The sequence below is a fragment of the Sinocyclocheilus grahami genome, unplaced genomic scaffold (assembly GCF_001515645.1).
Source record: "Sinocyclocheilus grahami isolate Dianchi unplaced genomic scaffold, SAMN03320097.WGS_v1.1 scaffold44.1, whole genome shotgun sequence".
Taxonomy (NCBI): Eukaryota; Metazoa; Chordata; class Actinopteri; order Cypriniformes; family Cyprinidae; genus Sinocyclocheilus; species Sinocyclocheilus grahami.
Window position 1 is genome coordinate 1,098,614 of NW_015505223.1, and position 13,754 is coordinate 1,112,367.

Genomic DNA, 13,754 nt, shown 5'->3' on the forward strand with positions numbered 1-13,754 from the left:
GAAGCGTTTGAGAGAGGCGGGGCATATAGGACCTACAATAATGTACAGTATTTGAAAAATAATGTGTTTTTTGAACATTAAAGCATGTCAACATATTCTGTTACACCAAATAATGATCTTTTTAAAAAAAAGCATCATATGACCCCTTTAAATCATTGCACTCAAATTTAATGAAAAACCATGTCATCTGACAGCATTGCTCCCAGATTCAACCAGCTAACGTGGGCTGCTGAAGGATGTGTTGTGATTAAACATGTAATCTTGTGGTGGGAGCTCAGAGAGCCACAGCCCAAAAGAATGTCTGGCTTTGCCACAAACCTGGCACATCCAAGTCTAGCTGAGACACTCCATCGAGTGTACGGTCCTGTGCTTAACAGGATTAAAATGATGCTAATTTGACCATAGTGTCCTACATGATGTCCCATTAAGGTTTCAGAGAATGGGCAGATGGCCCAAGTTTTTACCCTACTTTTAACATACTTCAGCGAAGGACAATGAAGCTTTGTGAAAATGTTTAATAGCAGACAACTACTATTAACCTCTAACGTTGGTGTGTACAGACATACAGTTAAAAACAAACATTATTTTGACATATTTTGAAGAAAATGTATAGTTCAAATTTTTAGGTTTGGTAAGATTTTAATGTTTTTTTAAAGTCTCTTCTGCTCACCAAGGCTGCATTTATTTGATCAAAAATGCAGTAAAACAGTAATTTTTGTGAAACAGTATTTCAATTTAAAAAAACGGTTTTCTATTGTAATATATTTTAAATTTTTATTTATTCCTGTGATGCAAAGCTGAATTTTCAGCATCATTACTCCAGTCTTCAGTGTCACATGATCCTTCAGAAATCATTCTAATAAACTGATTCTCAAGAAACATTTATTATTATTAACAGTGTTGAAAACAGTTGCGCTGCTTCATATTTTTCATGTTTTTTTTGTCAGGATTTTTTGATGAATAGAAAGTACAGCATTTATTTGAAATAGAAAACTCTTGTAACATTATAAATGTCACTTTAATTGAATTCAATTTAATGCATCCTTGCTGAATAAAAGTTTTAAAAACAAAAAGATCTTACTGACCCTAAACTCTTGAACGGCAGTCTAAGTGTATAATGTAAGTGGTGATTGCCTGTACAAAACTCATCGCCATAATGCTATGGTCCTTTTTTTAGACAATTTTATCATCTGTCTGTTTAAAATTGTAGCACACCTCTCATACACACCACAGTGACAGCTCATCAATATATTCTAACCCCTGGTATACCAATATTTTCCTTCAAATTAGAATATTAGTGCATTAGTTTTGACAGCAGGAATGATTCCTCATATTTCCAGCGGGAGTTACATAAAACTCAAACACACCTCTGAAAGCTGCACAAAGCAAACATTCGTCACCATCCAGACAAAAGAAAGAAAACTATGCAATCAAAATTGCGCCATGAAATTCAGATGATGATTCAGTCTGATTTTAACGTCTCAATGATATGGCGTGAATAAACATGCTGGCGTACATAGTTCTTTGTTCAGTATTCCTTGATTTTATTTAAAGGTCCCATTTTATCAACATTTATCTGTATCTTCAATCATGCCCATTGGAAAGCTCATGTGTTCGATATTATACTAAAGTACTTACTGCAGTAGACAGCCTGGACGCGAGGGTCATCTCCAAGTTCCCTTTCAGGCCCAGGAGAGCAGGCACCAGGATAAAGACTTCAGTCACCTCTGTGAATACCGTCCAGTGCTATTGAGAAAGAGACACTTTTTAATACAAACCCTCACTAAACATTAAAGCCAGACAACAATCTAGAGATCATCTGTAAGCCACACTGGAACTAAAGCTACGAAAAAAATTTTTTTTTTTAGTGAGAACTGTTTGGTAATTTAAAAATCTTATCTTATGGAAAACTGATTGAACCTAGTCTACTCAATGGTGAAATGGATTTACAAGTTACTAAAACTTAAAAAACTGAGAAAACCATGTTGAATAAAGTCGTTTTTTTTTCTTTGCGTACAAAAAGTATTCTAGTAGCTTCATAAAATTAAGGTTGAACCACTGATCTCTAGACTATTTTAACAATGTCCATATTACTACCTTTCTGGACCTTGCATGTGGAAATTACCTTGCTGTCAATGCAGGGTCAGAAAGCTCTTGGATTTCATCAAAAATATCTTAATTTGTGTTCCGAAGATGAACAAAGGTCTTACAGGTTTGGAACGACATGAGGGTGAGTAATTAATAAGAGAATTTTCATTTTTGGGTGAACTATCCCTTTGAAAATGAACATGAAAAAGAATTGTGATAAGATTGTGGATTGTGATTCTGTCTGAAAACAATTGTGATATTTTGGCCATATCTTCCACACCTATTATGAATTCATTTTCATTTTATAGCTCTGCAGTCTTACCGAGTCAACAATTGACTTGTTTGTGTCATTTCTATTCTAAGGAATTTTAAGAGAATTTTTGAGACAAAGTTGATATATAAAACTCAATTATATCTCCAGAGCTATGAAGGAAGAAAATCTCTGATAACATTGAGCTTATCATCTGCCAATGTTAAATTCAGGCCAATTTTAGATCTATTGACGCCCTCGTCCGTTTGAACCTTTTCCAAGCATCCGACTTTAGATGTCTGAAGTTGATGACTCTGGTAACTGGCAGGCTGTTTTTTTCCATTAGGCTGCAGTGCCTTAGATGCAATACAGGCAGTATAGATCAATACATAGAAGGAGTGCTTATCTTTAGACTCATTCCCACTGGTGCACAGCAATTACAGGCCTGACACTGACTAGCTAAATCAATTCTAGCATCTTGTCAGCACATGGAGAGAGCGAGAAAGCACGGCGGGCACCGCTAACATAACGCTGAAGAAAAAGCGAATGGTAAACATAACACAAAAACACAAAATCTTCTACAAATAGCAGCAAAAAGCACTAGTTAAGGAGTTCGAGCGGTGCAGCTTCCAGTGGGCGGATTTCAATGGCCGTTTCTTTTTCCTTGAGTCTTTGGCAGTGCAGGGGCCACTTTTAAAAAAGGACGAACATCAATTGGGAGCTGGCGCCCAGCCACTTTGTCTTCGGTTCCCTTTGACTGAACCTCCTCTACTCTGTTCATCTCCCTCCCCCAGTACGATGTTGTCTTCAGGGAACAGCACAGTCCTGGCCAATGCCTCCATGTGCCTCTAAGGGTTCTGCAAACTTGACGCACAGAAGTGCAGGCATGCAACCGGAGGGGGGGGAGCGGATTGCAGGATTGTGTAATGTTGGCTGGCAACGCTCCTCGGTTCCAGCACCTTGGTCTCCAAGGCTCAGCGTATAAGGTCACAGAGGAATTCTGAGGACGCTCTACCAACCTGGGTTGTGCTTAACACCAGTGAACCTGCAGTGGTCTATGTGGATGCTAAGAGTTTCTAGATAAACGTATCACAATAGGGCAGTGGCGTCAAGGGATAGTTCATCAAAAAAAACATTTATTCACCCTCATGTTGTTACAAAACGACACTCTTTAAAATTAGGTTCCAAAAGAGAGATTTTGTAGTGATGCCATAAAATAACAATTTTTGGTTTCCCAAAGAGCCTTTCAGCGGACACTTCTTGAAAGAACCATTGTTTCTTAGTGTGAAGTACATTTAAAACATTTTAAAGAACCCTTTTCCACTATAAAGAACATTTAGTGGTTCCATGGATGTTACGGTTCTTCATGGAACCATCAATGTCAATAAAGAACCTTTATTTTTAAGACTGTATATGACTTCCTTTTCCTCTGTGGAATGCAAAAGAATATATTTTGAAGAACATTATGGTTCATTTACTTTTACTGAGATTTTTTAAATACCTTCCTTCGTGTTCTGCAGAAGAAAGAAACATGAGAGAGATTAAATATTAATGATGATTTTCACTTTTGTGTAAACCATTCCTTTAATAATCTGGAAACTGTCTGAAAATGAGATTAGTGCTTACCCATCACTCAACCAATTTTATTTCTATGTGGTTGCTAATGAATTCTTATTGGTTGCTAGGGTATTGCGGGTGGTTGCTTACTGGCTGAAAACAAAAAAGCTACAACATAGATCTAGATATGGTTAAGGTTCTTCAATTTAAGTCTATGGGACATATATTGTAATTCTTCTCATTTAAAAAGTAAAAACAACAAGCCACATAATCTTGAGGCACCATTTACAGTATGCCTGTAGCACAAACGGTGCCGTTACTGTTAACAAAATCTATTAAACACCATTAATTGAAATAAAGCTGAAATAAATAAAAATATAATTATTTGATGAAAAACACTGAAAAGATTAAACATTAGAAATGCTACCTTGAGAACTAAGTACTAGTTCTAAGTACTAAAATGATTTAAACTGAAATAAAATTAAAGCTAAATAGAAATACAAAAAACTAATAAAAATGACAAAAGCACATAACAAATACATAAAGTTAGCAAAACATAAACTAAGAAAATAAATAACTTAAAATATAAAAATAAAAGCTAATTCAAAATATTAATATGAATAAATACCTATAAATGAATAATGTGGGATGAACAACACAGAAAGATGAACAAACCCTAAACTAGGTGTGCCCAGTTGGAACTGAACTCTACAGGATGGTAGATCTCCAGGAACAGGACGGGGCATTCCTGCCCTAAATCCTAATTAATATTGACATTAGCCTTAGCAGTGCAGCTAAATAATCATTTCAGTGCAACTAAATAATCATTCATCAAGGAAATTAGATGATTTAAGTCTGTTCGGCAAACAGAACGAGTCATTAGTTTGAGACACTAGGAGACAAAAGCACAATTTCAGCACCTGTTCCTGCCCAGGTTACTCTACAGGACATCTGGCACAAAACTTGAAATCAGTCAACTGCACTTGTGAGTAATAGAAGCCAATGATATGGTCAAACATTAGATGGAACTACACAGAAATGCACTATAAGATCTCAGCTCATGGAAGGTTAGGACAGGTTATGCTTGTCTGTCTGCATCGATTCCTGTCAAAATGAGATGACAGTGGATGTGGTAAACCCTAACTGGCTTCCTGTCAGGCCTTAATGTTTAGTCTGTTGTCCTTGTGGTAAAAACAGTTTAACATACATTCAGAGTTTAGCACAAACAGGTCTGACTAGAGGTTTTCTAGCACAATACATTCCACATCAGCTGGGTAAAAGGCAAAATCACCAAGTCGGCTGAAAAACAAGTTTCCATGCTGGTTAAGACTACAAAGGGTGTGTGGAGCTCTGGACCGTATTATGTAGTGAAGTAAAACCTCATGGCTTTACAATGCTGTACGTGAATAACAACTAGTGAATTCTCTTTCACAATAGGTTATAAAATGTCCCTATGCCAATCCACAGGTCTACACCCTTTCCTCAAAAAACAACCATAAGTAATAAACAATCGGTCTTCAGATTTTAAAAGTAAGTATTACACGAACCAAAACGCCAGAGACTCTGGACCGCCAATGTTTTTGCAAAACTCTAAGCGGTTAACCATTTTCGGTTACCCGTCTACCAGGGTATAACGGGAAGTCATGCGGTACGTCCATCTGTACAGTAGAATAATACATTTTCAGAAGGTAGCACAGATTACCCACCTACACTCTTAAAGATAACGGTTCTTTAGATGATTCAAATCTTCTTCACACTAATAAAAATGGTTATTTTACAAGCTATTCTCTGAAAGCTATTTGGGGAACCTTCTATGACATTGGTGCCTGATACCTTTATCTTTTTTAGACAGTCTCTAAAAAAATATATACTACCTGTCGGCTGGGATGTGCTCCTACCGTAAAGTAGGAAGGCCTACCGTAAAACATACACACACATGCAGGATTGAGTACACTGGAATCTCTCTCTCTCTCTCTATCTATGCATCTATCTAATTTCAGTGGCAATTTGTCGCTACTTATTTGGAAAGAACCTGCTATCTGAACATCTAGCATCTGAACAGCGTCAGGCATGCTCTGCTGCTCTTAGTACCAGGTAGCATTTGAAAAACCCCTGACTGATGGCTTTCTGTCAATAGCAACACAAGCATGCAAATCCTCAGTCACAATGAGTTTTACCACAGCATTTTGACATGTATATGGGTTATCCTTTAAAAGAGTGCTTCTTTAAAAATTAGATGAAAAATACACTCATAAAGTAAAGGTTCTTTATTGGCATCTATGAAGAACCTTTAACATAAGTAAAACCTCATGGCTTTACAATGCTGTACGTGAATAACAACTAGTGAATTCTCTTTCACAATAGGTTATAAAATGTCCCTATGCCAATCCACAGGTCTACACCCTTTCCTCAAAAAACAACCATAAGTAATAAACAAAGATTTTAAAAGTAAGTATTACACGAACCAAAACGCCAGAGACTCTGGACCGCCAATGTTTTTGCAAAACTCTAAGCGGTTAACCATTTTCGGTTACCCGTCTACCAGGGTATAACGGGAAGTCATGCGGTACGTCCATCTGTACAGTAGAATAATACATTTTCAGAAGGTAGCACAGATTACCCACCTACACTCTTAAAGATAACGGTTCTTTAGATGATTCAAATCTTCTTCACACTAATAAAAATGGTTATTTTACAAGCTATTCTCTGAAAGCTATTTGGGGAACCTTTTTACAAGCTATTCTCTGAAAGCTATTTGGGGAACCTTCTATGACATTGGTGCCTGATACCTTTATCTTTTTTAGACAGTCTCTAAAAAAATATATACTACCTGTCGGCTGGGATGTGCTCCTACCGTAAAGTAGGAAGGCCTACCGTAAAACATACACACACATGCAGGATTGAGTACACTGGAATCTCTCTCTCTCTCTCTATCTATGCATCTATCTAATTTCAGTGGCAATTTGTCGCTACTTATTTGGAAAGAACCTGCTATCTGAACATCTAGCATCTGAACAGCGTCAGGCATGCTCTGCTGCTCTTAGTACCAGGTAGCATTTGAAAAACCCCTGACTGATGGCTTTCTGTCAATAGCAACACAAGCATGCAAATCCTCAGTCACAATGAGTTTTACCACAGCATTTTGACATGTATATGGGTTATCCTTTAAAAGAGTGCTTCTTTAAAAATTAGATGAAAAATACACTCATAAAGTAAAGGTTCTTTATTGGCATCTATGAAGAACCTTTAACATCCATGGAACCTTTTCATTACACAAAAGGTTCTTAATAGTGGAAAAAGCTTCTTTGAATTATTAAAATGCTCTTCACACTTAAAAAATGGTTCTTTTACTGAACTGTTTACTGAAATGTTGGAACCCAAAATGGTTTTTCTATGACATATGCTGTGAAAAACCCCTTTTGTAACCTTTATTTTTGTGTGTACTGAAGTCTCTTTAGATAAAAATTAACTGTGTTCCAGAACTTGTAATATGAAATATTCACATATATTCCAATATTATGTTTTTTTATCTTTTATTTATTGATTTAACTCTATAATCCAAAGCAATTGGGTTTTACTTACCTGAACAATGTCCAGAACCATGCCAGCTGCAACTGTCCCAAACCCTGCCAGCAGGAAAGGGAACAAAACCTGGAGTCCAATAGAAAAGGACGTTTCCTTTAGTGGAGCCGGCGGCACCGGGCTTTGGTCCGTACTAGTGTCATCACTCTCGTTGCTTTGGCTGGCGTTCTCCAGGAGCGCGTCCTCTTCCCTCTGGCCCTTTGCGTTGGCCCGACAGTCAAGGACCACCATGTCTGGCCGTTCGTTCTCCTGATCACTGCGGTCCGGTATGGAGGTCACTTCTGTGAGTTCGTACTCCCCGGGGGTCTGGGGCACCTCCTCGGGGATGTCGGGTAGTATAACCGGATGGACCGACCCATTGGAGTGGTGGAACGCTGGTGGAGCCCCCTCCTTCTTCATCTCTATCCTTTCCGTCCCGGTGGACATGTCGGACAGTTTGTCTTGATCTTTCGACCAGAGTACCATGCGGAGGCCTTAGGATGTAAAATGTCAATTAAGAAGAAATTAAGAAGCTGGAGGGTCTTACTTGAGTTTAGATCAGCTGTTCACCTGATCTCTGGAGATAATTTATCCCATTAAAGACGGTTGGTGCTGATGAATGAGTCTACAGGTCGAGGAAGAGAGGCAGGTGCGTTCCCCGTCTCCAGGCTTGTGTAAGATCCTGCCTGAACTTGGGTAGCATGCAAATTACGTTCCCCATTCAAAGCAAATTTTCCTTTAAGACATAACAACGGAAAGCCACATGTTAGTCTGTGTGCAAAAAAAAATCCAAGTGAAATATTCTTCATAAAATTGACTAAGCTGATGTCTCACAAGCACAAAATGTCACAAAAAGAATGAGAAAAATAGGTTTGAGGGTCCTAATGAACATCCACTGCTGGAGTCTCTGGGAGGCATTTGGCTAAAACTTTCTAACCAGCTCTGGGCAGTTGGAGGGCTGGAGATGTCTCACTTTACACCACGTGGTAAATTGGTTTTTGAAATGTATTTAAAGGTCTCTGGTGCAAGGGTAATGTTACAACTCACTGAAATGCCTGAGTCTGATAAGGTCGACTTGTCACCTGCCAAAGGGAACGACATATATTATAAGTTCTTAAATTATTTTAGCTCACAAAAAAGTCTACTCTCTTCAGCTTCATTCAGAAGTCATTGATTGATATAATGTATCCATGTCAACCTACTAAATTGAAAACTTAGGTTTAATTACTGCCTTAATTTAAATGAAATGTGCAGAGTGATAAGCTCATTTTATGTAATGACTTAATAGGAAAATCGAGCTAAAATTCGGAAAACTCCTAAACATGACTAGAAATTACAATGAGTTCATAGACTATAAGTTCAGTGGATGGAAACAAATTATGAAATTTCAACATTATAACATAATGAAAACAACAGTATAGATACAGCGATAGATAGAAAGACAGATATAACTAGATAGATAGATAGATAGATAGATAGATAGATAGATAGATAGATAGATAGATAGATAGATATAAAGATAGATATAAAGATAGATAGATAGATAGATAGATATAACTAGATAGATAGATATATACATAGATAGATATAACTAGATATAGATAGATAGATAGATATAACTTTATAGATAGATAGATAGATATAACTAGATAGATAGATATATACATAGATAGATATAACTAGATATAGATAGATAGATAGATATAACTAGATAGATAGATATATACATAGATAGATATAACTAGATATAGATAGATAGATAGATATAACTAGATAGATAGATAGATAGATAGATAGATATAACTAGATAGATAGATATATACATAGATAGATATAACTAGATATAGATAGATAGATAGATATAACTTTATAGATAGATAGATAGATATAACTAGATAGATAGATAGATAGATATATAGGCTAACTAGATAGATAGATAGATAGATATAAAGATAGATATATAGATAGATAGATATAACTAGATAGATAGATAGATAGAACTAGATAGATAGATAGATAGATATAAAGATAGATATATAGATAGATAGATAGATAGATATAACTAGATAGATAGATAGATATAACTAGATAGATAGATAGATAGATAGATATAAAGATAGATATATAGATAGATATAACTAGATAGATAGATAGATAGATAGAACTTTATAGATAGATAGATAGATAGATAGATATAACTAGATAGATAGATAGATAAATAGACAGATATATATAGGCTAACTAGATAGATAGATAGATATAAAGATAGATATATAGATAGATAGATATAACTAGATAGATAGATAGATACAGACAACAACTTTTGCAAACATTAAAAACCGGCTTCGTTATAGAGTTAACATGAAAAAACACGTATAACGGCACGTATGAAGGCATTCATATTCCGCCGGACGTAAAAGTCTCAAAAACCGACTAATACGTGATATTTAATCATGACAAAACTTTCCGGGCGATTCTTCAGAGAAACGAACACCCACACACGTCTTTTCGGCACGGCAGAAGAAAGAGAGCATACGAGCCAACAACAATTTGCTCATTACCTCCACACTGAAACAAAATCCCTGTTTAGTAGTCCGATCAAATCCAGCGCAGCATGGGACGACGTAAATTAACACGCTCGCACATCCCTCAGTAACGAACGTTTATTCCGTTCATTTAAGACTTATTTAAAACTTCATGCCAATTGGAACAAAGTGGCAAAAATCCTTTTTTTTCAGGGCAAAACAGTACAAACTTGTGTAAAAGTACGTTCACTTTAAAAATCAAGGTTCTTCAGTGGTTCTGTCGAGCACTTTGGGTTCATCAAGAACCTCCAGAAAAACATTTTGGATGCATGAGGTACTTAAGTAGTTACATGGTTTCGTTCAAGATTAAAAAAGTTCTTTAAAAACAAATGTACATTATAGGATCAGTGGTCTCAGGTTGCCATACGGTTTTCTGAAGAGAAACCAGAGAAGTTCTTTGTGGAACTGTCAGATTCTCTTGCGGTGCAAGTGTTTTAGGTTCTGAATGGAATCCTTAAAATTTGAATTTAAGGGTTTAAAATTATAACCGTGGATACACATTAATTAGGCTAACTCGCGTGTCATTTATGTCATTGAAACAGAGCTAATGCAGTACTCGTGTATATTTCCAATGGAGCAAAATAAATGAATGATAGTTAACAATATGGTATTAAAAGACCCAGGTAAATTAGTCACCTCGTGCGCCTACCTTGTAAAGAAGACACTAAAATGCTCAGTGCGGACCTGCTGGCATTCTCCTGTCATTCAGGCGGATCTCGTGCCCTTATCTATGGTTATGGAGCCGGACCGTGATTAATCAGTAACCTCTCGACTGAGGCTGTCAACTCCGATCCGTTACATTGTTCCATTTGACACGCGCTCGATCCTGCGCTTCTATATGACAGGAGGAAGTCGCTAGGACGGCATCGCTGACGAAAATTACGAATCCTACTATGGAGAACGCTTAGCTCATGAATTTGTAAATAGCTGGCACGGGCGTTGCTTGGTAACCTTACCGGAGCATCCAGTCACGCAACGTAATTAATATTCATGAGCCCACAGCCTTCGCCCTAGTAGGATTCGTTCCTTCGCGAACTGCGCACTCGAGTGTTCTTTTCAGCCAATCAGAAAGCCGAGCGTCACGGCATATAATTAACATTCATGAGGCAAGCCTTCGTAGTCCGAGCAGGGCTCGCGGGATTCGTCTGTGTTAATATGTGTTCAATTACAAGCATCAGGAAGAGCTGTTGATTTTATTTGAACAGTACCCTGGATAATCATTGAAACTAAATGTTTGTCTTCCTGAAACTGTTTCCGAAGGCTGTAATTATTTACTGCACCCATACACAATGAATCAATACGAATTATTCTTCATGTACAGGAGACTATTAAGGTATTCTATATATTATTAAGGTAACTTTTAACTATTAAGGTAACTATTCAATTGCAAGAAATACATTTAGAAGCAATCTCTTTGTGGAAGGTTGTATTCGATCCATTATTAAAATACAGAAAGCATATATTTTCATTATAACAATATATCATAAATATAACACATATATATATATATACATACATATAACACACACACACATATATATATATATATATATATATATACAGTGGGGCAAAAAAGTATTTAGTCAGCCACCAATTGTGCAAGTTCTCCCACTTAAAAAGATGAGAGAGGCCTGTAATTTTATATATATATATATTCTTTGATTGAAAAAAAAAACATCTAATTTATAAATATATAAACATATTTTTAAATACAAACAAAACGCATAGGCCTATATATATACACACACACACACACTACCGGTCAAAAGTTTGGGATCAGAATGATTTTTTATGTTTTTTACAGGAGTTTCTTATGCTGTTATGCTGTGATCAGATATACAGGAAAAAATGTAATATTGTGAAATATTATTATGGTGTAAATTGATGAATAAAAAGTAAAAAAAGAAGAGAATTTATTTAAAATAGAAATCTTTTCTAACAATATACACTACAGTTCAAAAGTTTAGGGTCAGTAAATTTGTATTCGTTCTTTTTGTGAAAGAAATTAAAACTTTTATTCAGCAAAGATGTGTTAAATTGATCAGAAGTGATAGCAAAGATTTATATTGTTAGAAAAGATTTATATTTTGAATGAATGCTGTTCTTTTTAACCTTTTATTCATCAAAGAATCCTGAAAAAAAGTATCGCAGTTTCCCAAAAAATATTTGGCAGCACAACTGTTGCCAACATTGAGAATTTTAATAATAAATCAGCATATCAGAATGATTTCTTAAGGATCATGTGACACTTTATACTGGAGTAATGGCTGATGGAAATTCAGCTTTGCATCACAGAAATAAATTATATTCTAAAGGATATTAAAGTAGAAACCATTATTTTATATTGAAATAACATTTTGCAAGATTACTGTTTTTTTCTGTATTTTTGATCAAATAAATGCAGCCTTGATGAGCATAAGAGACTTCTTTAAAAAACATTACAAGTCTTACTGATCCCAAACTTCTGACCGGTAGCCCTAAATGAATCACTATAATATATAATGTTATTTATATATTATATATAGTTATGTATGTATACATTTATATGTATGTGGTTATATAAAAAATGTGTTTGCTGTTTTAACATGGTGTTTTAAAGATGCAGAAACCATAACACTGACTTGAAAAACCTAAAATAGAACACTAAAAACTTAGTTCTCATAGAAACCATGTTAAGAACTCACAAACCCTATACAGCCAAATTATTCTAATAGAAGAGCTCTGGGAAAAAACCCTGAAAAATCTTTTTTGATATGATTTAAAAGGACATTTAACAAAGCTTTATTGTTTGTTTGTTTTTTCTTCCAGTACATGCAGTATAAGCCTCAGCACTGACAAAGCATGGCTTTATTCTGAGAGCTATCGGGATGATAGAAAGCTGCTCTCAGCTAGCCAACCGGGACACCACAACATGCTTACACCCCAAGGCATCAACACGATCCACAAACTGACCCCTAACAAGATCCCCTGGCGCTCTGTGCTCAGTAGTGCTTCTCAGGGGACTTTGGGTTCCAGCAACAAAAAAAAAAAAAGTTGCTTTGAGTGTTATTATTCTGCTTGCCAATGAGAATAAGAGGTCTAAGAAAGCTTAGCATTGATTCCAAAGCAGTTTCCGAAAACCTGAACTTATAAAGCTTCATAGCTTTGGGCAGGATCTATGAAATCAGTTTATGAGAAATCAAAACTGAGTCCTTTGTGGTTATCAGTGTCCCTCTGATAAGGGACAAACACATTACAAAATGAATGTGTTTACTGCCCTGTGCTACTTAATGCAGGCCTGTTGTCTTCAGTGACCTTCTGGACCTGTATTTTGAAGCGTATTTGTTTTTAAGACACTTTCAAAGGACCAACGTGCACGCACAGATAACCTATTTATTTGTATTGTCAGACGGCATTATCAGACTTGTGATGTAATTTATTGTAGCCCATGAATGACAAACTGACTGTCGATGTGTACAGCATATTAACAATAAAAAAGAGATTGAATGCAATTATGTCACCATTCGTTTAACAGGAATCATGCCATACAATTACAAAGAGCACAACAACAGGGTGCTGATGACAGCTTCACATGCCATTCTTATGAGAACCAACCAAAGCACGCAGATAAACAAGTAAATTCGTCAGAAGAACCGGGCGGGGTTTGGAATTAAGTTCAGTAAGTCCACGTCAGCTGATAGAAGGTGTTGGAATGTAAAGGTCACTGACTAATT

General features: G+C 36.1%; 1 protein-coding gene across 1 annotated transcript in view; it reads right to left on the minus strand.

Annotated features, from left to right (window-relative positions):
* Positions 1 to 10,861, minus strand: part of slc41a1 (solute carrier family 41 member 1) — a 22,967-nt gene extending 12,106 nt beyond the window's left edge. Inside the window, exons 1-3 of the mRNA XM_016268283.1 lie at positions 10,691 to 10,861; positions 7,478 to 8,192; positions 1,639 to 1,746 (exon numbers count right to left, since the gene is read on the minus strand). Of these exons, the coding sequence (XP_016123769.1) occupies positions 1,639 to 1,746; positions 7,478 to 7,942 (573 nt within the window). The 5' untranslated portion in view covers positions 7,943 to 8,192; positions 10,691 to 10,861. The remainder of the gene's footprint in view (positions 1 to 1,638; positions 1,747 to 7,477; positions 8,193 to 10,690) is intronic.
* Between the last annotated feature and the right edge of the window lie 2,893 nt (positions 10,862 to 13,754).